The sequence below is a fragment of the Caretta caretta genome, chromosome 2 (assembly GCF_965140235.1).
Source record: "Caretta caretta isolate rCarCar2 chromosome 2, rCarCar1.hap1, whole genome shotgun sequence".
In the NCBI taxonomy this organism is placed as follows: domain Eukaryota; kingdom Metazoa; phylum Chordata; order Testudines; family Cheloniidae; genus Caretta; species Caretta caretta.
The window spans coordinates 248,528,227-248,555,642 of record NC_134207.1 but is presented as its reverse complement, the minus strand read 5'-3'; the positions used below and the strand labels follow the sequence as shown (position 1 = coordinate 248,555,642).

At 41.8% G+C, this 27,416-nt stretch overlaps 1 protein-coding gene across 8 annotated transcripts in view; it reads left to right on the top strand.

Annotated features, from left to right (window-relative positions):
• ZMYND11 (zinc finger MYND-type containing 11) overlaps nucleotides 1–27,416 on the top strand; it is a 144,916-nt gene that overhangs the window by 72,797 nt on the left and 44,703 nt on the right. For 7 of the 8 annotated variants that reach the window (XM_048837648.2, XM_048837643.2, XM_048837640.2 and 4 more), the window contains exon 3: nucleotides 20,258–20,417. In XM_048837648.2, the coding sequence (XP_048693605.1) occupies nucleotides 20,258–20,417 (160 nt within the window). Of the gene's footprint in view, nucleotides 1–5,259; nucleotides 5,337–20,257; nucleotides 20,418–27,416 lie in introns of all 8 variants that reach the window. The other variant, XM_048837646.2, reaches the window with a different exon arrangement.

The window sequence follows — 27,416 nt, the reverse complement described above, 5'->3', positions numbered from 1 at the left end:
CAAGAAGTAGGAAGTCACGTCCTGGAGGAAGGTAACTGATCACTGAGTTTCTGAGCAGGAACACTGGACAACAAAACAGGTGAAATTGTCAAAGGCATCAGTGCCCTAGAGTTTCAAACGGTGAAAATGGCTCTGGTAATCTTATATCAGTTTTGTTTTCATTATCATATTTTCCTTTATATTGAAAACATAGCAGTAGTTGCCTAAGTCAACTGATTATAACGCTCAAAGAGTAAAATAGGTACAGGAGGCCCTACAACTGTTCTTTTCCCCTCAGCACCCCACAAATACTGAAATAGCTGAATCCAGCAGCCTATTGACTCAGACAAAATGCATCCCACCGAATGGATTCTAAGGGAAAAAGCTTGCCTCTTCCATCTCTGATCTAGAGATTTGGTCCTGGCAATCAGAGATGTATTTTGGTCAGGAAAACCCAGAAAACAACGAACTTACGTTGCGTAGTCCAAGACCCAAGGACAGTAGCACAGGGCAACATCTCCAGTTAATGGAGTTACATCCTAGTATGTGTGTTCCCCGACATCACCCCCTCTCTACCAATCTGAGGTTCCTTTACAAGACAAAGCACACCTGCTCAACTGGCCAAGAAGGGTGTAGTTTTGTGGAGTTGTAACTGGTGACTTGAGAATCATCAGTCCTTCTAACCTTTCTCTCCTGCCTTGTGTCACAAGAGACCTTCACCTCTCCCAGATCAACTCAGTCTATCGTGGCTCCTGACCAAGTGATGTTCTAGGAGCTTGGTCTTTTACACCAGGTTGTCTACATCTTGCTGTTGCCCAGAAGAAAAGAGGCTGTGGGCAGTCTTCTTTACATCAAGCTCAGATGCGGTGAGCAAGCTAAGAATGTTTCTTTCCCTTTATTCTGAGCTTTTTCAAGGGATGATGTGATACAGGCCTGGCCTGCCAGGGCGCTGGTACTGACATCATGTGCTCTGTGCTTCTCCCTTGGTGTCTTGGTTTTCTGAAGCTGCTGTCTGTTTTTCCCCCGGCCAGTTCTACTTTCCCACACTGGAGCCAAAATTAGTGTTGGGCTCACACAATTTACTTCCTTTGAGCTTTTCAACTCTGTCATCCTTCCCCTAACATCCTGGAAGGTGGTGGTCCTTTGGAAGGAATCTCCCGGCCTGTGAAATAGTGGAGCTGGCTGCTCTCTCACTGGTCTTTCCTTGTATTTCTCTAATAGAGTAGACTGATGTATTTTTAAGGCCATAACTGATCATCTAGTCTGGCCTCATGCATAAAATAGCCCATAGGACTGCCCTGCATTAATTCCTGCTTCAAACCCAATAGCTGTGGGCCTTACCCTAATCTCCGTCCCATAAGAACAGCCATAATGGTTCATCTAGTCCAGTATCCTGTCTTCCAACAGTGGCCAATGCCAGATGCTTCAGAGGGAATGAACAGAACAGGGAAATTACCAAGTGATCCATTCACTGTCATCGAGTCCTACCATCTGGCAGTCAGAGGCTTAGGGACATGCAGAGCATGGGGTTGCATCCCTGACCACTTTGGCTAATAGCTATTGATGGACTTATCCTCCATGAGCTTATTTAATTTTTTTAATCCAGTTGTAGTTTTTTGCCTTCAAAGCTTCCCCGCGTAATGAATTCCACAGGTTAACTGTGTGTTGCGTGAAGTACTTATGTACTTCCAGCTCAATGTGCAGTGGCAGTCAAAAAAGCTAACAGAATGTTGGGAATCATTAGGAAAGGGATAGATAATAAGACAGAAAATATCATATTGTGTCTATATAAATCCATAGTGTGCCCACATCTTGAATACTGCGTGCAGATATGTTCGCCCTATCTCAAAAAAAAAATATTGGAATTGGAAATGGTACAGAAAAGGGCAACGAAATGATTAGGGGTATGGAACAGCTTCCATATGAGGAAAGATTAATAAAAGTGGGACTTTTCAGCTTGGAAAAGAGATGCGTAAGGGGGGATATGATAGAGGTCTATAAAATCATGACTGGTGTGGAGAAAGTAAATAAGGAAGTGTTATTTACTCCTCATAACACATAATTATTAGGCAGCAGGTTTAAAACAAACAAAGGGAAGTACTTCTTCACACAATGCACAGTCAGCCTATGGAACTCTTTACCAGAGGATATTGTGAAGGCCAAGACTATAACAGGGTCCAAAAATAACAAAATAAGTTCATGGAGGATAGGTCCATCAATGGCTATTGTCCAGGATGGGCAGGAATGCAAAACCATGCTCTGAAGTGTCTCTAGCTTCTGTTTGCCAGAAGCTGAGAATGCGTGACGGGTGGATCACTTGATGATTAACTATTCTGTTCATTCCCTCTGAAGCATCTGGCATTGGCCACTGTTGGAAGACAGGATACTGGTCTAGATGGACCATTGGTCTGACCCAGTATGGCTGTTCTTATGTTTGTTTTAAAACTTCTGTCTATTAATTTCATTGGATGATCCCTGGTTCTTATGTTATGTGAAGGAGTAGGTAACAGTTCTCTGTTCACTTTCTCCACACCATTCATGATTTTATCATATCCCCCCTTAGTCATCTCTTTTCCAAGTTGAATAGTCCAGTCTTTTTAATCTTTCCTCATATGGAAGCTGTTCCGTACCGTTAATCATTTTTGTTGCCTTTCTCTGTACCCTTTCCTTTATCTGTGAAGCTGCGCCATTGCCCAGAGTGCTAGAGTGCAGATAGAGAAGCTATGCTTTTCTTTGATATGTAGAGGCTATTAATATTTACCTCCACCATTCCATTGAATATGGAAAATCGCAAAACTCCATCATCCTAGTTGAAGATCCTGAAAAGGCCCAATGTTTGCAGAGGACAACAAGGTAGGAGACCTCCCCTCACTTGGATATAAAGTTAATTTGGCTAGGGCTGTTGTGGACTGCCCCAGGCAGTGAGCGATGGAAGCCTGTGGTTTCAGTAAAGTTCCTTTCCAGTTCCACCAGTTTGTTAGTTGAATCTGTCTTTTTTTGTTGAATTTTTAATGACGGGAGGCAGAATTGGGTTCTCTTAATCCTACTACCCTGATGGCTCTGTATAGCACCTAGCATGTTGATTTCCCTCTCTGTGTTTCTCTGCCTTTTGGTTGGGGATATGTTGCTCAGATGATATCAGTCTGCATCTTGCAAAGAAATACAAATATCAGTCTGTATTTCTTGTGTGGTAACTCCTTTCTGACTGTTGACTGAAGGATGATATCAGTCTATACTGATCATAGAACCAAGTCATTGAAAGGAGAATTTCTTGTGTGGTAACGCTTTTCTGTGGTTCACTTCTACTGATGTAGATACCCACCTTGGCCTTGTCAGATCTGTTTTAGTTCTGTGGGGTTGTTTTTGTTAAGTTCTATTTTGATTTAAGTTACAGCTCAGTTGAATCTCTGAGGCTGTGTCTACACTACCACGGTAAGTCGACCTATGCTACGCAACTCCAGCTACATGAATAATGTAGTTGGAGTCAGTGTACCTTATTTCGTGTTACCGTGGGGTCTACACCTTGGGGGGGGGTCAATGGGAGAAACTCTCTTGTCGACTTACCTTACTCTTCTTGTTGGGGGTGGAGTACGGGGTCGACTGGAGAGCGATCTGATGTTAATTTGGCGGGTGTACACTAGACCGACTAAATCGACCGCCGGTCGATCAATCTCAGAGCGTCGATCCTGGCTGTAGTGTAGATGTAACCTGAGAAGAGGGGAGGCATTAATCCTATAGAGGGTGTCAAAACTCTGTCCTTCTAAGGGTACTATGTTTGTTAGGTACATGGCAGAGTGTACCTGATGGGATGATATCACAGAGAAGAATTACTAGATATGAAATTCTACTTTATTGACCTGAGATTTTCTGATTATCAAAATGAGGTTGAGTCAGCTGCAGTTTTAGATTGTGTGTGTGCCCCTCCCATTCCATAATTAGCTCTGAAAGCGGGGGTGTGTGTGTGTGTGTGTTCTTCTCTGAATATCATTCTGTGAAGTTTCTCCACACGCTAAGGGCAATTAACAGTGACAGATCTCCTTTTGTTGAGCTGTCCAGTTCCTGGGCTGAGTTTCCCCAGAAGGCACATTTCTAGGAGTGCTGATTAAGCAAGCTGAGGGACAAGCAGACTGAACTGGTAGGGAATGGCCTCAAAATGGGATGAGTGAGCATATATAATGGAATGACAAGATAGTGCTTCAAAACTTAAGATGATCTCACTTAAACCAGAACATCTGGTTTGCTTACTATGTGCTTGCTTCAGGATCAGAAACCATTTAGAAAATCTGACTGTCACTGCTGATGGCATCTCTGGCTTTGATGAAAATGTAAATCTCCCTAGCGTTCTTCATATCACAACTCATTACTTATACATAAACAATAGAAAGTAATAACAATGATTAAGAAAGCAGATTATCTTTGAATTTATGACCAGATAATCCTGTTACCTGTATCTGAAATTTTTTGACTGAAATTATCATTTTGTTGCTATTTCAATTTCTTTTCCTTTGTCAGATTGTTCTTCTCAAAATGTCTTTTGTCTTACTATTAGTTATGAGTAGGTTTATCTGAAAACTGCTGTTTGAGATAAGGTATCTTGCTATCCAGAGGAATATAGTACAATTATTGCATTAGTTTACTTCTGGCTGGTGTTATTAGATCATTTCTCATGTCTTTCTTTACTGTTCTTCTTGGTGTATTTTTAACCATAGCAGCAGAAAGGCATATATCAGTTGTTGAAAGGGAGCTCTTTCAAGATCTAGCATTTGATATCAAACCATGGTGAATTCCAACCTGACAGAATAGATAAGGTGATGAAGCAAGTTATGGAAACCTGAAATTTTGGCAGGTGAAAAGGGAAGGGGAAATAGTATCATGAAGTATTTTCCATAACACATAGTGTAAAAAGCACTTCTGTGTTCTGTACAGTTCAACAAAGGTGTGTGATGTGAGCATTACACAGAGAGAACCAGAACATTATTGCCCCAATCACAGAAACACATAATGAAGAGATGATACTAGTCGACACTTAACAGCACTGCAGCGCTTAGTGAAGATGCTACCTACGCCAACGGGAGAGATTCTTTTGTCGGTGTAGGTACTCCATCTCCCTGAGAGGCGGGAGTTATGTCGACGTGAGCACTTTTCCTGTTGACATAGCACTGTCTACGCTGGGGGTTAAGACGGTAGTTATACCAACGTAAGTTGGTAGTGTAGACCAAGCCTAAGGAAAACCCTGTGTTTGAATCTCTCTTTAACAGCCATGAACTCTTTCTGTTACAGAGACAAGAATAAGGTGCTGTTTTTCTCTGATCTTGTTAAATCAATCCCCTTTCCTACATTACTTTATTTTTCCTAAGGTAAGCTGCATGAAATTGATAATATTGTAGTTGGTGCCTTTGGCTCAGAAAATGTTTTTCCTGTTCTCCTAGCACTGTTTTTTATAGTAGACTAAACTTTGTACATACACTTCTTGAAACTAGAAGCCCTAAGTCTTGTAAATATTCAGTGTTAGACCACCCTAGGAAGAACAAAAATGTCCTTTATGCTTTTGTGAGCATTCAGTTAGTTAGTTTAAAGATCAGTATACTCATAAAGCAAAGAAATATATAAGAAAACTCTCTATATAAGAATATATAAATATATAAGAAACTGGTCATTTGTACAAAAATCTGATACGAAGGTAAAATTTCAAATTAGGAATTTATAATATTTCTTCATTTTATATGTAAACACATAGAAATGCATTGCAAATAAGTATATTTATAGGCACCAGAGTGTTAGTCTTTCTTGGACTGATTAATTGGTTTTTATGTTGATAGTTTTTATATTATTTGTGTATATGACTCACTCAGGTTGAAAATTTGAAAGGCTTTTGAAATGCAGAGCTATAAACCAGTGCAAATTAATAGAAGGAAAATTTAAAAACTAGCTGAAAAAAGTGATATTAAGTCTAATCAATTTTGCATTGTAACTTTGCACAAAATTATGGTGGTATATTAATGTCTGGATTAAAGAGTGAGGCAATATTCAACATAATAATGAAGATTCTTAACATCTGGGCTCACAGAGACACATAAGACTATGAGAGAAGGGAGTAATTAAGCTGAACTCTCACATCTTGCTGGACCTCTGAAGAACACTGACAGGCTGGCATCAGCTGGCCGGCACAAAGATCTTTCTATGATGGAAATGTTTCATCTTGTTTAATCAGTATTCCCCATAATTTGGTTTAGAGTCTAGACAGCTACACTTTTCATAATGCTTTAGTCTAGCTGGTTTATGTTCTGCTTAACATTAATTTTATTTGTGATTTCATCTTTATGTTCTACCCTAAGCAACATAAAATGTAAAATGCCTAGGTTTGGTTGTGTCAACAGTTCCTATTAACAGTCACTTTCAGACACCTCTGAGAAAAATAAATCTATCTTTGATCCTAAGGGAGATGGAAACAGGCATGGGAGAAATTTATTTGAGTTGCACTAGGAGGAGAGAGGTTGTGATCCCCTGCTGGAAGGTGATGTGAAGAAACTGGCTGCAGTTAATGTGGGTGCTAGAAGAGTTAAAAGTCTTAAATTGTTAATAGCCCTGGTTAAAATATCACCTTGGCATTTAACATCTATAGATTAAGATACTTTTCCTTCCATGTTGTCTTTATACAGTCCATATTTGCAGCCAAATGACATTGGACAGTGATCTTGTTGAATCACATTAACTTAGCCGCTTAATGAAAAACATCACAGGAAAACCTAGGTTCTGTATGCAGTGGTATTGGTGATTTACAAAGAAGAGTGCAACCCTGTTAAATCTGTATTGAAACCAATGCCCAGCCAGGTATTATGGGACATTAAATTGATGCAGATGACATGTGAGATCCTCAGTCTAGTTGAATTAAGATTGATGCAGGACCTAGGGTGGAGGGCCATTACAGAGGCAAGGATTGATGGAGCACAAGGGCACTCCAGCCATGCCCTCGCCAAGCCCCAAAATACACCCTGTCTGGGGCGGGAGGGGCGAGGGGGAGAATGGATGTTGTAACTTGCTGTGCTAGTGGGGGTTCCTCCATTCTGGAGGAATCCGCAATTACTTTGGTAGGGAAGTTGTCTAGTTCTTTTGCACCTAGGAAGCAGAGCAAAGGAGCTAGAGATGAAGAGCAATAATCTGGTGTGATTTTCTTTGGATTAGATATCAGTGGTAAACCACACAAAGATCTCACCATTCTTTTTGCAAGAATTAGTTCCATTTGATAGCTTCTTCCTATCTAGATTGCCCCTGCAGTTTCCATTGGATAATTCCTCTCCTAAGCACTCTGTTGTGCAGTACTGGTGTTGCAGAATGATTTCCACATTTCATCCCAGAGCTGGCTGCTTTTCGTTGGTATGGCATGTGAAGTAATCGCTGAGCATGAACTGAGCATGACTATGATTGGTGGATAAGATTATTATCACTAGCAGTACAAACAAACAGTTATTGAAAACAGCAGTGCTTCTCCCTGGTAGACACTTGCTAATGAATGCAAACTCATCTTAAATTCTTTCTACAGTACTTGTTACTATGCAAAGTATAATCCTCAATGTTTTTGTTCATTGCTTAAGACACTAAAAACAAATGACCAGGTCCTATTTAAATACTCTTAAGGGTAATGTTTGTAAATATTGTGTGGAGTTTGACAATCCTAGTTCCCATGATATTTTTCTAAGAAGGTAACCTGTAATGTCCATACTTGTGTTTGTTAAAGTATAAAAAGTTCATTTTTGCAAAAAGCAGTTAACAGTTTCTTCAATTTTAGACTTTAATTAATGAAAGCAAGACTGTCCAGTGTATTATACGGACTTGCTGAATTTAATCCAAACAGAATACAGAACAAACTGAAAGAAGTTTTTTCTGCCATCACACTCGTAGAACAGTATAAAGAATTCAGCTATCTGTACTTTTTTGTATGTGTGCAATGTCATCAAGTCTCAGTCTAGCATTCAGGTCCTGATAGATAAGGAAAAAAGGGATGATTTTCAAATATGTTGTTTTGGAAAGTATTTATTTGTAATGTCTAAGTCTATCCATATATTTTGTGAGAGTCAGATCCCTGATGTGGTACTGCTCTCTGAGGGAGTGGGATATATGGAGGGGATCTGCACAGGAAGTAGGTATCTCTTGAATGGGGTGCCTTGAAGCACAACTGCAAGCATCATGGAGGAGAGAGATTGTTCCTCTTCTGGTCTTCTGCAGAGATCACTAGGGAATAGCTTTGCTATCTGGCTTGTCCACTGATTCCCAAGTTTGGGCCTAAATGATTTAAGCTCTTAAATAGTGTTATCTAAACATATTTATTAAAAAAAGTCCATCTCTTACATTTTTACTTCCGTTAGGGCTGGGCAATATATTCTTAACAAAACTCCTGTAAGGTGGTGGATTTAAAGCAAACTACCTTTCCTCATCCCAATTCTAGGACCCCTGATATCATAGTGATGGGTATAATATAAGAATAAGAATATGAATAAGAAACTGAATAACAGTTGTATTATGCTATTCCTTTTAGTATGAAAATCATTTTTCCATGGATTTCTGGGAGAGGTTCCACTTTCCCTTTCACTTCCCATTGCTTTCATTTGAGATATAAATTAAGGTCTGTCCCTAGAATCTAAGACATTTTTAGGTACGTATCATTAGTATCTAGAGACTCAGTCCAACTCCCATTGAAGATAATGGCACTCTTTCAACTGACTTTAATAGGACCTGCCTTATTTTTTCAGGGCTCAATTGTGAGCCTAACGGCACGCTGAAGCAGAGAAATGTACGGAGCCCCCCTCCTCCCATGCTAACTGCATTGCCAGACCCTGAGTGGGTGGAGAACTATCACCAGAAGACTGTCACTTCCCTTCCTACACATGGGGATGCAGAGCAGGTGGAGCCTCAGCTTCCCTAAAGAACAAACTATGTTGTAAAGACAGACCAAAATGCAGTGTTCACCACCAAAAAGTCATCATTTACCACCAGTTGTCACACAATGGTATCTCAGTTATTTCCTGTCCTTACGTTTGTCTAGTTTTGGTCTTTCTGTTGCACCTCTTGCTAGAATATCTATAATATTGCACCTCTTGCTAGAATATAATGATCCACTCTCTGATTATTGAGATCACTCCAAAAACCTCATTTCTTACATGATGGCCAGAAAAAATGAGATTAACATTCATTTCAGTGTCCATGTTAACTTCCGCTTCTGAGTACTGCTGTACATCATGTCTTCTCTGTGTGTGTCTTGGAGGCCATGTTCCTCTGATTGCGGCCGCACAGGCAGATGCTGTGCCCACTGTCTTCAAGGGGGCTCCTCACAGAGACAAGAATCTGTCTACTTAGATCCAGTTGCGGCATTTTGGCCATGGATTGTAAGCTCTTTGGAGAAGGGCCTTTCTTCACTTTTGTATCTTGTACAGCACAGTGGAGTAAATAGTGTGTATTGTGACTGTTGGCCCTTTCTTCTTAGAATGCTGGTCCCTATGGTTATTCACTGTGGGTTGCATTTGCTTTGCATGCCTGCGTCTGAAAATTCTTCAGTAGCAGTGTCGGTTGGTCTGCACCTGTACCCCTTGCCTTGCTGTGCTGCAGACTGGGGGCATAAGGGACAGTATGAACTGTCTTTTTCTCCAGTTTCTTTTCTGCCACTTGCAGTCTAGGGTGGAACCCCCCTTTGTCCATGTCTTCTAGCTTCCTAGATCCATTGTTCCTGTAAAAACGTGTAGAGTTAATTAGTTTTAATTCTTTGTAGTTTTTATAATTAGTGTTAATAGTCATAGTTTAGTTAGCTGGCATTGGGTGTGGGGCCCCTCCAACGTTTGGGGCATTTATCCCCAAAGTTCCAGACTTCAAGCCTTGCCTCAGGTGCCTTCAGGTCTTCCTGGTAAGCAACCTGTGCATGAGCTGCCTTTACTTCCTGGGAGAGTCACACATCCCATCAACATGTGACTTCTGCTACTCCTTTCCCCCTGTACTAGGCAGACCCGGGAGTCCAGACTTTGCAAGCACCTAAAGAAGCTCTCCAGGAGGCCTTGGTTGGACCCAGTGCCTTTCTGCTCCCCACCATGTTGGCTGGATCCTCCGAGCAGTGCCCCTCAGGCACCGATGGAACGCTCCAGCAGGCTTAAGGCCTCATATAAAAAGAGGCACAATGAGGGTAAGGAGAAGCACCCTCACAGGAAGACAGACAAAATGTCCCATAAGTCTGCTAAAAAGAGGGCTGCTTCCTCCCTCCCCTCAGGGCTAAATGAGACTCCACTCCCCAGAATTGGCCCATCTGGAAATCTTGTGATCATTGGACAGCACCGGCGATAGTGGGAGTGTCTAGTGCTCTGAAACTGTCCTCAAAACCGGTTAAGGACAGTAAGGACTGATCCCCTTTTTCACCAACAGTTCCACACTGTGCCAAGGCAGCCATACCTGTGCCTGCACCAACGGATCCAGTACTAAAGAGTCTTGCCAGAGCTCGGTATGCCCTTCTCAAAGATATGGCAATTTACACAGATCTGGAGTCACCAATCCTGTCGGACTTGGTACTAGTGAGAGACATCACTGCACTGTTCACGTATCACTCACTGATCTCAAGCACTAGCAGACCTGTGGATGCCCTGACACTGTCAGGGATCTATTCACCTGGTTACCCTCTGGCCAAGTCATCAAAAGGTAGCCAGTACTGATGGCTTCACCCTTCGAGTTTAATGACTCTTATTCTGAAGAGGAGCAGGAGCCAGTACCTCTGGTTCCACCGATGGTTCATCCTTTGCATGTCAACCCAGATGCGGCCTCCAGAGCTATTTGGGGATTCCGAGATTCATGGGACTCTTGCGTAATGTCAAAGGATCAATGGTACCCACCATGGGATCTGCCCTTTATTACTGTGATCCCACCCACTGACCTTACTGAAGTGCATGGGACCCCTACTGTAGAGTCCTACACTTTGAACACCGGCGGTATTGCTCTTGTCAAAGAATACCAGAAGAACTGCCCCTGGAGCAGGGAGAGGAACAAGAGAAGTCAGAGCAACCAAAGCAGGTGGTACTGCCAGATCAGCTGAAGGCCTCTTCTTCTTCATAAGCAGTACTAAGAGCTGCCAAGGAGGATCGCAGACACCCTCCAGAACCTGCTGGAGGAGGTTCAGGATCCCACATACAAGCTCCTGGTCGTTCTCCAATCGACAGCTCCCTCCAAAGTGGCACTCACTATTAATAAGGCCATTTTGGTCAGCTTCTTGTGCATATGCATTTATTTGGTTTCTACTGGTTTCTTAATGTGAACAGATTTGTATTTTATGGAATTTCAAAGCTCAATTTTCTTGATACTGATAAACAAAGATGTGTCTGTAATTTATGTCTAAGGCAAAGGGTAAGATCATTGCAGTTATTGAAAACATTACCTGTTATAGAATCTTAAACGTTTATTGCAAATATTGTAATCCTGCTATATTCTCCTACACTAATCTCAGTGCGGTTTACAGATGGAGAAACACTGAGAAAGCTGAGCTATAAATACTGTACTATTGAGCAGCAGCCTAAGTAAGATTCCTCAGTTATTTTCTCTTTGTCCTGAAGGCAGCAACCCTATCTGGCTAAATTTGGAATTTAGCAGACAGGTTATCTGGATGAACCTCCTCTTTACATCAGACAGACACTCATTTTATCTAGTGAGGATTAGCACTAACTCCCCTTTGCACAGATAAATTATATTTCAAAAGGGTTGCTCGAACCTCCTAAATTATTAGGGCCGGTTTGGTGATTTAGGGGATTTTACTTTGTCTCCCTGCCGTATTCTCACCAATCTGAAAGCGTATTTGCTTTACTTCTCTGGGCTGACTACATAACAACTTTGGGGTGTGTATTATGCTTCCCAACCTGCTGATGAATGGAGAACTGGACAAGAACATAACTGACCGGTATATCTTCAACTCTCAAGGTAAGGCTAATCAGCTCTTTGTTGAAAGCAGCAATCAGGGATTGCTTCATCTCTCTTCTTAATCTCTTAACTTCTTGGTGCCAGCTGTTTCTGTGCATCCATTGCTAGCAGAAGAATCTGACTTCAAGGATTATTAATATCATTTGGGCATTAGGCATTTGAACAGTATTTTCTCCTTGCCTCAGTAATAGATTGGATGAAGTAGTTAGGACTCCCAACATCATGCTTGTGAAGGATAGTGTTTCACTTCTGCACATTTCTAGTGTTCTTCTCATCTTCTATCAGGCTGTCATGTTTGACTGTTCAAGAGCCATCATCTTTTCTGATTCAAATTCGACTCCTCATGGCTGCATATTTTAGTCCTAGCTGAAGAGGACCGGACTCCCTCCCAGAACTTGCAGAATTGCTTTATAATCTCTCTAAATTTGTGTTTATGTACATTTGTACATGCTTTGATATAAATAAGGATTTTTTTGTCCAGACTTTTCTACTAATATCCACATTTCTGAATAAAATATTTTCCATGGGCACATATGCTCTCATATGAATACTGAGAGTGCTCTCTTTAAAAATACAACAACAACAAAACTTGGAGGTTGCTAGTGCTTTAGATCTTCAAAGCACCATATGAATATTAGTTCATTAATCAAAAAACCTCTGCGAGGTAGGATTTCTTATTCCCCTTTTACAGCTGGAAAAAATGAGGGAGAAGTGGCTTGCCCATAGCCATGCAGGAAGTCCAAGGTAGAGCAGGGCTTGGTATTTAAGAATGTGTGATACCCAGTGCCTTGGGATGGCCTGAAGCCACACTGTGATTTGAGCAGGAGTTCCTCAGCAAGGGGGAGAAGGCAGTTTAATAAGATGCAGGCAAGGATCTTCCCTACACTGAAGAGGAGGGCAGTACTTCTAGTTCCCGCACAAAGATTTGTCCCGTTTCTTGAATATTGTAACAATGTTGGCGTGGAATTTCTTCGCAGGTCCAGATTTTGTCAAGGAGTTGGCAAAGTTTGCGCTGGAGCATTGTTCCACCAGTTTTAAAAACCACAGATGGGCTGCAATCTGGGCCCGTTGTTTTGTCATTTTTTTTGTCTGGATAATGGCACACTGGACTCCCTCAAAAGATGGAGGATCAGCAAGGTGTTCTATTGCTGACCATTGTGGAATAGACTCAGTGGTGTCTTCAGAGACCATGGATTCGCAGTGTAGTAGGCTCTCAAAGTGTTGCTTCCAGCATTGTTCAGTGACCGCATTGTCCTTGAAGAGGGTGGAGCCATCCTGGGAACGTAAGGGGATTGGGCCTTTGGAGATGGCCCATATATAGCTTTTGTTGCTTGAAAGAAGCTGATCATGTCATCTTGATCTACGAAACCCTGGACCTCAGAAGCCTTCTCTTGCTACCGCTTATTTTTGATGTCACATAGCCTCCTTTGGACTTCGGCTTTGAGCAGTGATAAGCCTCATGTTTTCGTTGGTTAGAGGACTCATTTTGCCAGTTACAGAATGCAATTCTTTTCTGTTGAATTAATGCTAGGATTTCCTTGTTTTTGTCAAACCAGTTCTGGTGCTGATGAATGGAATATCCTGTAGTTTCAGTACATTCATTTTTAAGATGATCCCAGTGCTCTTGAATGTCAGTGATGTTATCGGGCAAGTTAGAGAGTTTCTCAGACTGGTATTGCTGGAACGTCTTGCAGCTGACTTGATCTTGAAGTGCTTTGATGTTATACCACTTTTGCTTAGTTTTGGGGTGTTTGTGGTGTGGTGAAGCGAGCTGCAGGTACATGATTGATCTTACTCATGGATGGTGTGTCCAACAGTGATCTATACCTCTCATGGTTCATGTTATACGGACATTGGTGTAATCTCGGGCTCTGACTATAATATAGTCAAGGAGGTGCCAGTGTTTGAACCGAAGATGTTTCCAGGTGGTCTTAAATTTGTTACTCTGCCTAAAGATGGTATTTGTGTATTTTCAGGTCATGCTCCACACATTTGCTGAGGAGGAGAAGATCATTGGGTTTACATTTGCCACCCTTCTTTGCTGTTGTGCCACTCCAGAGTTGGGGGTCCCATCCGACTCTGGCATTGATCCTCTTCAGAGATTTCAGTTTGTCTGCCTTATATGTGGCTGTGAGCACTGCATCGAGAGCACGATAAAACTGCTCCTTGTTGTCTTCATCATCATCAAGTGTTGGGGCTTATGCACTGATGACTGTGGCATATTAGCTGTTGCTGAGCTTGAGCCGAAGAGTCATGAGATGCTCGTTGATCCCCATGGGAACCTCCAGAAGCCAACTGGCGATGTTATTTTTGATGGCAAAGCCAATCCCGTGAATGCGTCTCTCTTCAGGTGGCTTTCCTTTCCAAAAGAAGGTGTAGCCACCTCCATCCTCTTTTAATTGGCCCTCATCGCCCCAATTCGCTGCAATATCAATGTTGAGTCTTGCCAGTTCTCTGGCAGTTATGGCAGTTCTTCTTTCTGGGCATTCACTGTGCTGAGAGTCCATAAGGGTGTGGCCATTCCAGGTGGTGAAATTCATTGTCTTGTATCTCTTGTTTCAGCCATGAAGTTGCAGATTTGTGACTATTCCCAGAAATCTTCACCGCCACTCCTGTCTTCCCCAGTGCAGGGCTTTGTGCGGGTGTGAGCACTTTGGCAGAGGCCTGCGCATGAAATCTTTTAACGTGTGGAGACTGGTGCATGGGCGGTGACCACACGTGACTTGACAGGAGGAAAACCCTGACCTAGTGGCAAGGAGATCCAAGACAACCAGGGCACCTCCTTCCTGCTGCATCCCCCATCCGCGTTCACAGACGCAGAGTACTAAAAGGTCCTCTATATGCACCTGATCCACCGTTGGGATCTTGTGAAGTTTGGACCGCGGTTAGTCAGGAGCCTTGTCTCAGACCTGCTCACCAAGAGGGACCCTATCAGGAATATGAAAGCTCTGGACGATGTAGCTCCAAGGGTCTTTAGCCCATGCAAGCCTCTCCACCATGACAAGGTTGTGGTCCATCAGAGAGGACCGCAACTGACACGATCTTCATGGCATGACAGATTCAGAAGTGCAGAGAGCAACACCAGGAACTGTTCAATGCATTCATTGATCTAACCAAGGCCTTTGACTCTGTCAGTCGTGATGCTCTATGGAAGGTGCTGTGTAGGTTTGACTGTCCACAGAAATTCATTTCCATCATCAGACTACTCTGTGATGGGATGACTGCCACCATTCTGTGCAATGGCTCAGAAACCAAACCATTCATCATTCACACTGGTGTCAAGCAAGGCTGTGTCATTGCTCCAACACTCTTCTCCATTTACCTTGCCATGATCCTAATTCTCATCTGTGACCATCTTCCTGATGAAATCGGGATTTAGTATTGTATGGATGGTCAACTCCTCAATCTCTGATGTCTCCAAACAAAATCTAAGATCACAAGAATTGGCATCACTGACCTTCCGTATGCAGTAACTGTCATTCTTGCACGCGCAGAGCCTGCAAACTACCCTAAACCTTTTTGCAGGTGCCTATCACTGCTGGGAAAGCCAAGGTATTCTACCAGCCCTCATCTGCACAAACTACTCTTCATCCTCCACAAATGACCATCATCAGAGAACCCCTGGAAAACGTGGATCATTTTCTATACCTTGGCAGCTACCTCTCCCAAACAGCCAGCATTGACACAAAAATTGAATACAGGATTCGCTGTGTCAGCACATCCTTTGGAAGACTACTCAAATGAGTCTTCATTGATAGGGATCTGCAAACAGGCACCAATATCTTGGTTTACAAGGCAATTGTCATCCCCACCCTTCTCTATGGGTGTGGGTAACCTACAGACGACATCTCAAGCGGCTGGAGAGGTTCCAACAGCGCTGCCTCAGGAGGATTCTCAGGATCAGCTGGGAAAACCAACGCACTAACATCAGCGTTCTCTCTGCAGCCAGCATCAGCAGTATAGAAGTGCAGGTCATGAAACACCAACCCACTGGGCTGGCCACTGTGTACGTGACACTTGCCTGACACTTGCCTTCTGAAGCAAGTACTCCTTTCAGTTAAGTCAGGGAAGAAGGGCTCATGGAGGACAGCGGAAGCGCTTCAAAAGTACACCTTAAAAAGGAAGGTATCAACCCAACAAACTACAAGGGCTCAGCGCCGAACAGAACACAGTTGCGCCACACGATACACCAAGCCACAGCTCACTTTGAGGAGAACAGAGGTGCTCATGAGACAAAGACAAAGGAGGAAAGAAAGGGCACAACAGTCCAGCCAACAACTATGTCTCCTCCAAGATTACACCTGTCGCTTCTGTGAGAAAATCTGCAGGGCACAAATTGGGCTCCTCAGACACTTAAAAACCCACCAATGAACCACCGTGGCAGACATCATCCCCGCATCAAGGGATAGCCAAAGATACCCAGTCCTGTGCTTATTTCTCTACCGCACACATTGCCTCTTTTTGAAATACGTTGATTCAGCATCTTAACTGATTATAGCTGGTCTTAGGGATTTAACTTTGTCTCCATGCTATTTTCTCACCCATCCAAAATAAGGCTTGCTTTACGTTGGTGGCCAACCTAATTCAAACAGACATTACAAGGATTTCATTAGGTAATGTTCAGTGCTTTGATGTGTAGCAACAGATATAGATCTAAAAGGCAGCATTGCCTAATGGATAGCACACGGGATGGAGACTCAGGAGATTTGGGTTCTATTCCCAGCTCTGCTGTTGGCCTGCTGTGTGTGACCTTAGGAAAGTCACCGCCCTTCTTTAGGCCTCAGTTTCCCCATCTGTAAAATGAAGATAGTGATGAAAAGTGTTATATAAGAGCTAGATGACATTATTATTATTTTATTAAGAAGGCCAGAAGAGTCACAGACGTCAGAATTGAACATGCTGGGTGTCTGATAGGGGAGGTGAGAGTATCAGGTAAAAGTATAAATATGTGTCAACAAATTTCACAAATTAGAAATAACATTTTAAATAAGCTGTGTGCGTACTCACTCACATGCATGTGTGGACATGAGTATTTAAAGAATCACATTTATCCTTAACTCAGTTTTAAGGCATTTAGCTCTTTATACCTCTGTATAAAGTAATTCTGGGCTAGTGATAGTGTTCTGGAAACCTGGATCGCAGTATTTAACATTACTGTCCAGTGTCATCACAGACAGATCTTCAGCTGCTGAAAATTGACATATCTCCATTGGCTCAGTGGAGCTCCACTGATTTATAGTAGCTGAGGATCTTGTCCTCTGTGTTTAAGTGGTTATTGACTTTGGTGCAGAAACACAATACTACTCTTATTCTTGAGCTGTATACCTTAGTCTTGAAGAAGCAAAAGGGTGAGGGCTTGTCTATACTAACTGCCGGATCAGCGAGCAGCGATCGATCCAGCGGGGGTCGATTTATCGTGTCTAGTCCAATCTAGACGCAATAAATCAACCCCCAAGCGCTCTCCTGTCGACTCCGGTACTCTACCGGAGCGAGAGGCGCAGGCAGAGTCGACGGGGGAGCGTCAGCCATCGACTTACCGCAGTGAGGACAGCACGGTGAGTAGATCTAAATACGTTGACTTCAGCTACGTAATTCACGTAGCTGAAGTTGCGTAACTTAGATCGATTCTTCCCCCCCCCCCCCCGAGTGTAGACCAGGCCTAAGATGCACACAGCAAAGAACCAGAGTGAATTGCAAAGAAGAGAACAGAAGTAAAGAGAAAGATACACAGAAAGAAGAGACAGACTGAGAAGAGACTTTACTATACAGGAGGTCGGATAAGATGATCTGGTGATACCTTCTGGCCTTAAACTTTATGACCTTATGAGACTTGGAAAGATTAAAAATGGACACACAGAGAAAAAGGAAAAAGCACAGCAGTGGTCCAAATGCATTTGGTAACTTGGTCAGCCACCTGAGTTTTTGGATTATTCAGGCAGCTCTAATAACTCTTCCAGTTGTAGTCTTTTACCAAATAAAAAGAAAATTAAAACAGTATAAAGTGACAAAACAAGTTCCGAGGTCCTGTGGCTTAAGTTTGCAAAAGACTGGGTTTTGTTATTACAAATAAGATATTTGAACCAGATTCTCTTGTGGGTACCTGTTCCTGTGACAGTACAGAGGAACCAGAAAGCCATGCCCATTTGGCCATATGGGAATTCACCTAGCATATAGAAGATTCAGAGCTGTCATGACTGGCTCCTGCATCCCTTCCCTCTCCCCCTGCTCCATTCCCCCCCGAGCTTGGACATATGTTGTCAAGTAGTGTAGGGTAGAAGAGGCTGGGGTCATAAAGCCACACAGGATCTGGCCCTTTGACCATAAATTCAATATGGACCAAAACTTTATTATTCATTGATATTAATATAATAGTACCACCTAAAGGCCAATCAGGCTTGGACCCCTGTTGTGCTAGACCAACCGTTCTCAAACTGTGAGTCAGGACCCCAAAGTGGGTTATAACCCTGTTTTAATGGGGTCGCCAGGGCTGGTGTTAGACTTGTTGGGGTCTGGGCCCGAAGCCAAAGCCCAAGCCCCACTACCCAGGGTCGAAGCCCCCACCAGGGGTAGCAGGGGTCAGGCTTCGGCGTTGCCCCCACACAAAGCTCAGGCTTTGGTCCCCCCTCCTGGGGTTGTGTAGTAACTTTTGTTGTCAGAAGGGGGTTGCAATGCAATGAAGTTTGAGAACCCCTATGCTAGACACTGTACAAAGAATCTCTGCCTCAAGAGTTTTCAGCCTAACAAACAAGACATAACAGATGGATGAGAAGAACAAACAGCCTGGGGAAACAAAAATAATTGGATGTGCACAGTTCTTAGTCAGCTCAAATACTGTAGATTCTGTGACAGAATTGGAGCTGCTCTGTAATAATTTATGAATGCTGTATATTGACCTAGTTATTGGGATGGTCACTGTAAGAATATTAGAGACAAGGTAAGTGAAGTGATATCTTTTATTGGTCCAAGAGACTGAGACACGGGGACACTGGGGTATCTGAAGAAGTTAGGCCTGCCTAGATTACCATCAGGGATGGTAAGCCTTTAGGTAAGGCAGACATGCATGTCAACTATTTTAAAATTCTTTTTCTCTGGGTGCTTTGTTCCCACAGTTTAAAATAAACAATAATTTTGTGTTGAGGACTCTTTTGTCACTAATTCGCACTGGTTACACCTTGCTAAAGGGAGGAACTGCAGGTGCTAAAACTCACTCTGACCTGCTCGGTAAGCACAACTGACGTACTGGACACTGTAGCCCAGAGTTTGGTCTAAGAGTGGGAGAACTACGGAACTGCACCACAGGCTAGTTGAAGGCACCTTATGGGGTACACTCAGAGAGACCAGAAAGGGAACAGAAGTGTAGCTAACCTTGTAACTGTGACAGACACATAGCTAAAAAAATACAAACACAAAACAGATATTTGCCACTGATTACAGCTCAGACCCTGCACAATTCAGTCGTTCACTTGACTGCTGCTCACTTCTTCTTCTACACACAGACCAGAAACAGTAGTGGCTCATAAACATCATTTTGGACCTTTGTGGGTTTTTTTAATAAAACTAGTAATGTTCTTGCACTGCATTTGTTGTGAATGGAGAATCATTTACTTAATTTCACGTTAACATTGTTTTTGCTTGGGAATAACAAATTACACTTGGGCAAACATTTCATATACCAGACCAAATCTAACTAGTGTTTCTTTTGTCTGCAGATGACTTAATTGCCTAATAGCCTATTGCACATTCTTTGCTCTTGCCAGTGTAGTTGAGAGTGGCCATTCCAAGTTGGCAACCTCAAGCACAGGAAAGAGACAAGTTATTACCATAACTGGGGAAGCTCTTGGGGTTTCATGTTTGGTGCATGAATTTCATTGTTCATGATTGTCCTGTCTCCTTCAGATTAATTAATGCACTGTGTTATATTCCTAGCTGCACTCTATACTATGGTCTGTATGAGTAAAATTGTTGAAACTAGCAGTTTCAGAGTGTGTAAAGCACTATGCTCTCTTAGATTGGGACTGAAGGTAGAGAGTTCATCCTGTATCTAAAAGTACCAGTGGCAGGTTAGTGGTCAGCTTTGAGAATCTTTTTGGAAAATCCCTCTGCAATACCACTACACTCAGACTCCTCTAAGCACTTACACGGTGGAGAACCTACTAGGGAAACAACCTGAGTTTGGAAGGAGGTGTAACATTGCACAAGTTAAAAAAAACTTGGCAACTGCTATGATACTAAATCAGTTAATAAAATGTGTATTTTTTTACTCCCAACTGTAAAAAAGGGATTGGCAATATTTAGATTTAAAGACTATTACTTAAGGAGTTCTTTTGTGCTTTGTGTGCAGGTATATGTCTCGAGTCCATGGTATGCATCCAAAAGAGACCACACGTCAGTTGAGCTTAGCAGTGAAGGATGGTCTTATTGTTGAAACCCTGACTGTGGGATGTAAGGGATCAAAAGCTGGTATTGAACAAGAAGGATACTGGTTGCCAGGAGATGAGATTGTGAGTATAATATCTAGAAGAAATTAAATCATGTTTCCTGGTATGTTGACATGGAGCCTATTTGAATTTCCATTAACAGTTATTTATAGATGATCTATTGATGTTACTTGTGAACAATGAAATGATGTTTTATAAGCACAGTTTTATTATTTAAATCTTGCACTGAAAAGATTTTTTTTAAAAATCCTCCCTGTTCCATAGAAATCCTGCCTTGTAGGGCTCTAGATCCGCTGCCATGGAACACTGTCTGTGGCTTTACCCAGTTTTGCTCATTTACTCCTTTCTGTGACATAACTTCACCTCTCCTATGGTCATATGTGGAGATTCTCAACCCAAACCTTACTGGTGTCACTTTGACTCCTCTGACATCTTCAGATATCCAGAGTGATCCTTAAAGGAATATATCTTTTTAAAAAGATTATATTTTAAAAGGAGAGCATTGATTTGAGGGTGTTTTAATCTGAGGGGGAAAAATTAGCTCTTTTCAAGGAAAAATTGTATTTATATACCCCCAAGCCAACCCCAAAAATAATGCAACAATAACAAAACCTGTGTTATACCAGATGTCTGCAAACAGTCTGGAAATCTATTGTGGTACACTTTTTTAGTTATAAGCCTCCAAAAATTGGTTCAGAAAATATATACGGTGACTAAATCTAATTAATCAGGTTGAAAGACTAGCTTGGCTGTTCACAATATTTCTAATTTCCTGCCTAAAAAGTTGCTGTGTTTTTAAAGAGAAGATGGTAAATATGTAGGTGCAAAATATGAGAGACATGCTGCTAACAGTTATTCTGAATGCCTTTCTTTTTATTTCTTAGCAATGGAGTAACTTAAAAAAATTATCAAAAGTCTCACAATGGCCACTGTCTTCATAGGTCATTCAAACAATTCTGGTACTTCTGCTACTTCAGTAGCAACAATTAATTAACAAAAACTGGACCCAATCATGAAAGCCCCCTCATGCAAACTCATAACATTGGAATTAATAACTCAGGTCATTGGAGTTTCATACAGATGCGCTATCTTCACTGCAGAGTTAAGGCAAGTTATTTACACTTGAGTTAGTCAAATGAGAGTCGCCACACTGCAAAATAACACTGGAACTGCCCAGAGTGATTGGATTAGCAGCACAGAGTGTTTGTGTTAGCAGTTGATGGGTTGTGCTAACTCGAGCTGTAGTTTATATCTCCTGACAGGTCAGCCAACATGAGTTAAGGGTTTTGTGTGTGGATGGGACTTGAATTAAGGGCAACAATCAAGTTAACTCAGCAGTAAAGATAAGCCCTACAGAGGGCTCATAGAAGCCATGTTGGCAAGAAATGGAGCTATATATGTTGGAGGAATTATACACAAACAGAGCCATATTGATTTCTGTTCCATTCCAAATACAGGAAGTAAAATATGTCTTGGACAAACAGAAATGTCTTAGCAGAAGATCCTGTAAATGGCTTAACATGCTAAACTCCGCTGACCTCACTAGAAACTGAGGGCACTCAGGCCTTGTATTATCAGATTCTAAGAGTATGTCTGCACGGCGATAGAAGACTCACAGCACAGCCACAGTCAGTTGAGTCAGGTTCATGGGCCTTGGATTGTGGGGTGCTAAAATTGCACGGTAGACGTTAGGGCTTGGTCTGGACCTCGGGCTCTGAGACCCTTCCCCCTCGCGGAGTCTCAGAGCCCAGACTCCAGACAGAGCCCAAACATCTACACTGCAATTTTATCTGCACAGCCCAACCCCTGCAAGCGTAAGTCAGCTAACCCGGGCTCTGAGACTTGGTGTCACAGGCTTTTTTTTGCAGTGTGGACATATCCTTAGAAACTTACGGAAAACTTGTTGAAGTCAATGGAAAGACTTCCACTGACTATGCATCACACACACAGTCAGTAAAGAAAAATTGTTTCAAGGGGTTAACAAAGAAAACTCACTCCCAGATATAAAAAATTACTTTATATGTCATTTTAGCCATTCTGTTTTACAAACTTTAGGCCTGAATTTAGGCACCTAAATCTATATGAAAACACAAATAAATGGTCTGAGCTTCAGAGATGCTAAGCATCCACACCTCCCTCTTATATAGGTGCCTAACCATGGATAGATGTGCCTAACCTGAGACAACCAAGTTAGAGCATGTTAGCCTTAGTGCATAATGTGGACTGATCACTTTTTAAGTTATTAATAGTAGTAATAATAAGAAAGCAAATCATACAGATTACGTAACAGCTACCATGCATGGACAAAAGGTTTTGTTTGATAACCTGCAGTATTAGTTTGCTTATCTGTATCAATCTAATTGTTCTATCGAGTAGACTGACATAACAAACTCTGGTAAAGCTCTTCTTAATAATGTTATGTCAATGATTGGGTTATTCTGTGAAAGGATTAAATATTCTGTCATACAGTGCTTGACGGTTCTATCATAGATCAGTGGTTCACAGTTTTAAGGGTACTCTCTGAAGTTTTATGAAACTGTGTTAATATAACACTTTAAGGAAACTTCAGTGCATTTAGAAACACTGTGCAAAGACCTGAAATAGAGCTGCCAAGATGCATGGAGGGGTTGTGGTTATGGCGAGGCTCTTGCTTCAGAGGTGACCTTTTTGTGGTAATGTTTAAAAAAAGAAGTAAAAAGAACTTTTATTAAAATGACAATAGTGTTCTGAAAAACTGACAAGAACAAGGAAATTCAGATTTAAACATCAATGAAAAATGTTCTCTCTCACCTATATATACATTTATTTAAGATCTTAAATCAATAACAAAGCATGACTCAGTGGACAACATTTCTGAAAGTTGGTACTTACAACAAATTAGTTATGTGAAAGGGGTAATTGCACTTGTAATGCTTGGTATGTTACCCATTTTGCGTGTTTGCTGGGCATCGACACAAATGGTATGGATCTAACATAGCAGCTTTTTCAAAATGCATCCTCATATTACACATACATACAGTTGTAAACAAAATGGTTGATAATAATTTCCTCATTTACTTATTTGCCAGGATCTTAGTTCAGAATTCTGCATTTCCACTGCTACAGTTGATGGCACTAATGCGTAACTCAGTGTAGCACCTTGCCTTGTTTTGGGCACTATTGTTGTCATCACCTTTTGCAGAAGAAATGTGGAACTCTGAACTCAGGTAATAGTAGTTTACAGTTCACCACTAAAACATTATTTCTGTTCTTAACACAAGTGCCTGGTAAGTAATATTATGTGCTCTTCTTAGTCCTAGCCAAAACATGCAGTGTTAATAATAGTAGTAACACGTAATATACATATAATAATAATTTCCTACATCACAGTGGTGTTGAGGATTATTTAGTTAAAATGCTCTGAAGTCCCCAAATGAAAAGTGCTATATAAATGCAAAGTAAGCACATTATTTGTTATTAACAAGACTGAGTTTTCTTACTTTTGTTGATTTAGGAAACATTTTGACATCAGTCTAAATCCTTAATGATAGTAGTTCCAGTGATTTGGTTACTGTCAGTGGATAACACAACATGGAAACACAATTCTTGGCCAAAAAGAATTAACAATCAAATGTTAATTTAGTTAGGCAGTATATTTAGTTCATTTGTATCCTGAAAAAATAGTGATCTGGATCATCCCTGATGTATTACATTGAAGTCAGTGGAATTACACCAGAAATACATTTTGCTCGGTGATTCTAGATAAGGTTCTTAAAGATGATGTGCCATGCTTATTAAAAAGCCACACTCCTTTTACTGAAGATTTAAAGCAGTTCATAAACGCCATACACATTTTGTGAATTTTACAAATGGTTTTCCTAGAGGTTATTCTTAATGTTTTAAATGTAAACTCTTTTCTACAGGGTTAAAGAATTTTAAGACCAAATTGGCCCATAGAGAGGGATTCTCTATTAAAAAACAAATTTACATTTATTCATAAAGCCACACAGTACTATTCTTACTTTAAAATGGAGATGTGTTATTGGAGAAGGTCTGGTTTGTGCACTTGCCTAGCAACCGCAGCTCAGTTGACACCACTAGAGTGGTTTGAAGTTGTCGTGTAGTGGCCAGATTCTCCGGTGGTGTAAATAGGAGAGGCCCCACAACGGATTATAGTGCTTTGTGCCATTTCACTGCTGCACAGACAGTGGAGGCAGGAAGAAGGCAATGTTCTTGAAATGTCACTCTTTTTCATAAAGGGGACTGGCTGGCTGATTGTGCTCAATTAATTGCTGCCTCCAGCAGATGGAGACAGCTCTCTTGGCTGGCTAAACCGGTTTATTCTGGTCCCCTTTTCTCAGAAATTGAGACCTGCAAGAGTGACATGGGAAGAAATCATTTTGTCCTTTTCAGCCCTCCCTCCACAACTCCAGACCATTTACCCTCACACCTTTTCCTTCTTGTCAGTGTGTGTTAGTTTAGCGGAGAGTGCTTTTTGGGGAGAGGCAGCTCAGAAGCTGCAGTGTTTCAAGCATACAATAGGAAACTGAAAACCATGAGATTTTCCTCATGTACAAATGCATCTAGACTTGCTGACTCACTTCTGGGCTTTTCTGACATTTGAAATAATTATTGAAATCATATATTTGTGTCTGGAAAATAAAGTTACTTATTCAAAGTGACTTCAGATAACTTTCAGTCTCAAGTAAGCCAGGACAAAATCAATTTATGTAATCTCCTGCTGCTTTCTTTACCATCACTTTCACAGCTGCTATGACCAATTGCTGTAGCATTGTCAAAAGCCCTGAGATTTTCAAGGCAATTCTGAGAGTCTGAGGAAACCCCAAAAAGATTGATCATTAGGCCAAATGCATGAAATTAAGGTAGTATGATTTCTTGCCATGTCACGCTTGCAGGGATCAATTTCTGAGAAAAGAAGACTCTAGTTGTGACCTGTTTTAAATGGTCTTGGATGAAGCAGAGACCATCCTACTTGCCAAGCCTATAGGAAGTGCTTCAAGTTTTCACAGTGGGCCGGCACTGGCAGTTCAAGCCTTCCTGTTGGACTGGTTATAGAAGCTTGTACCTCCACTAATGTGCAAGTAATTCTGGTTACTGCTTTCTGCAGAAAGGGGCAGAATGGGATTGAGCCTGTTGTTCAGCAGGATGTAGTCTTCTTTAGACTCTCTTTCCTGATGCTAGATTGTAACTAGACCTCCCTCCACTCTTAGTTCTCAGCTAAGTACAATGTTCCTTTTGGAGCTTAAATAGAGAAAGTGAAAGCATAAGCCAACTCTTTGATCCAGGCAACCTTGGTTGCAGCGTGGGTGTGCTTTCAGTTGCATGTGCCTCGCTACCTCATTGACATGTCTAGAACTATTGCTGTAGTCATGTTCTTATTCTTTTTTTGGCTTCTTAGCATTGGTCTGACTGGATGGTGGCCACGCGGGATAGGATCTTTTCTGGGGATGGCGCTGTTAGGGTACAATGTGTCACATGGCTGCTATCTGGTAGGTTGAAAGGAATTTCCTGTTTCTCTAAGCCATCTCTGTTCTCTGGAATCTGAAGTCTTGGGTGGGACTGGCTGATCTGAAGCCAGATCTAGTCACAGAAATGGTATCTGCAGCAGTCAATTTGAGGTGGAATCTTTCCAGATGGCCTCCCAGTTAAATGGTAAAGTAGAGATGTTCTTCATATTTGGTGACTTGGTAACTTGAAGTGTGGATACTCTCACTCACTCTTGGAACCTCAACTTAGCACGTATCTTTCACCTCCTTCCCCTGATTGGCAAAGCCTTTCAAAAAACTATGAAGTTCAGGCCAAGAGTCAACCTAATAGCTCTGAAGTAGCCCAGAAGTCTGGGCTTCTGGAGCTGTTGAATCTCTCTCTAGATCACTCTCTGTCTTTCCATCATGTAAGACCTTGTGGCTCAATTTACTAGAGGGATCTCAGTCACATAAATCTAGTGTACCTGAAGAGAAAGAGATTTTCCAAGCAGGTGATTTCCATGCTGTTGCAAATGCTGAACCCGGAGCATTTTCATGGACTTGTGTCGGGACAGGAAGTTAAATCCTTTTAGATGTGACATTCCTGACTTACATGCCTTTGAGGATGGGCTGGTTAAAGGCTTGAACACCAGCTCCCAGAATATCCAAGTATCAGCTATTTTGGCCTTAAGAAGCACAGTAGAACTCTGTGAATTCCTACCTGATGGGTGAGATATTTTAGAATTGCTGATACACTAAAGCCAAGACCCATTCCCTTTTAGGCATGCAGGACCTTAGCATGGAGCTAACCACATACACAAGTGCTCCTTCTGAACCCATGAGAGAGTTCTCAAGGAAAGCCTTCAACATTAAAACTGCCTTTCCAGTGGCCATCCATTCTTCCAGTAAAGTGGGGGAACATTGAGCCCTCCTGTGCAGGGATCCCTACCTGGCATGTCATCATGATAAAGTACAGTAAAGAGAAAAGCTATTCTCCATTTCCTTTCCAGATTATTTCCCCTTTCCATTTGATTCAAGAGGGCTTCATTTCCTTATTGTGTCCATTGCCACAACATAGGAAAGAAAGTGCCTGCACACAGTCACAACAGTCTCTAAAGTTTCAGTGCCATGTTGGACTTGAGACTGTGTGAAGGAAGCACATACTGCTGGGAAGTTCTTTCTTCTACCATGAAGCTTCTAGAACATCCATCTCTACCCCTTCAGCTGAGAGAGGAGGTGTTTCCTCTGTAAAACTGTGTAAGACATCTCCCTGAGCATCTTTACTGCTTTTCTTAGCTTTGGAAACTCTGCTTTTAGTAGGTCAATCCTGCATGTTGTAATTTGTTAGTGTCTCATTTCTTCTTGAAAATTGGTACCCACTCTGTCTGTCCTGGAGCTGGAGGCTGCTGTTGGAGTTCTCATGTCCCATGGGCTGTCTGTGCTGGTTTGAGGGACTTTGGGAAATAATAGTTACTTGCTGATTTGAGAATAGATTTTTCAAACTGGTGCATAAGGGTCTAACCAGGTGACTTTGGTTGACATTAATGACTGTTACATGGCTCTGCCATTTATGTACTTGTTTTGAAAATGGGCATCT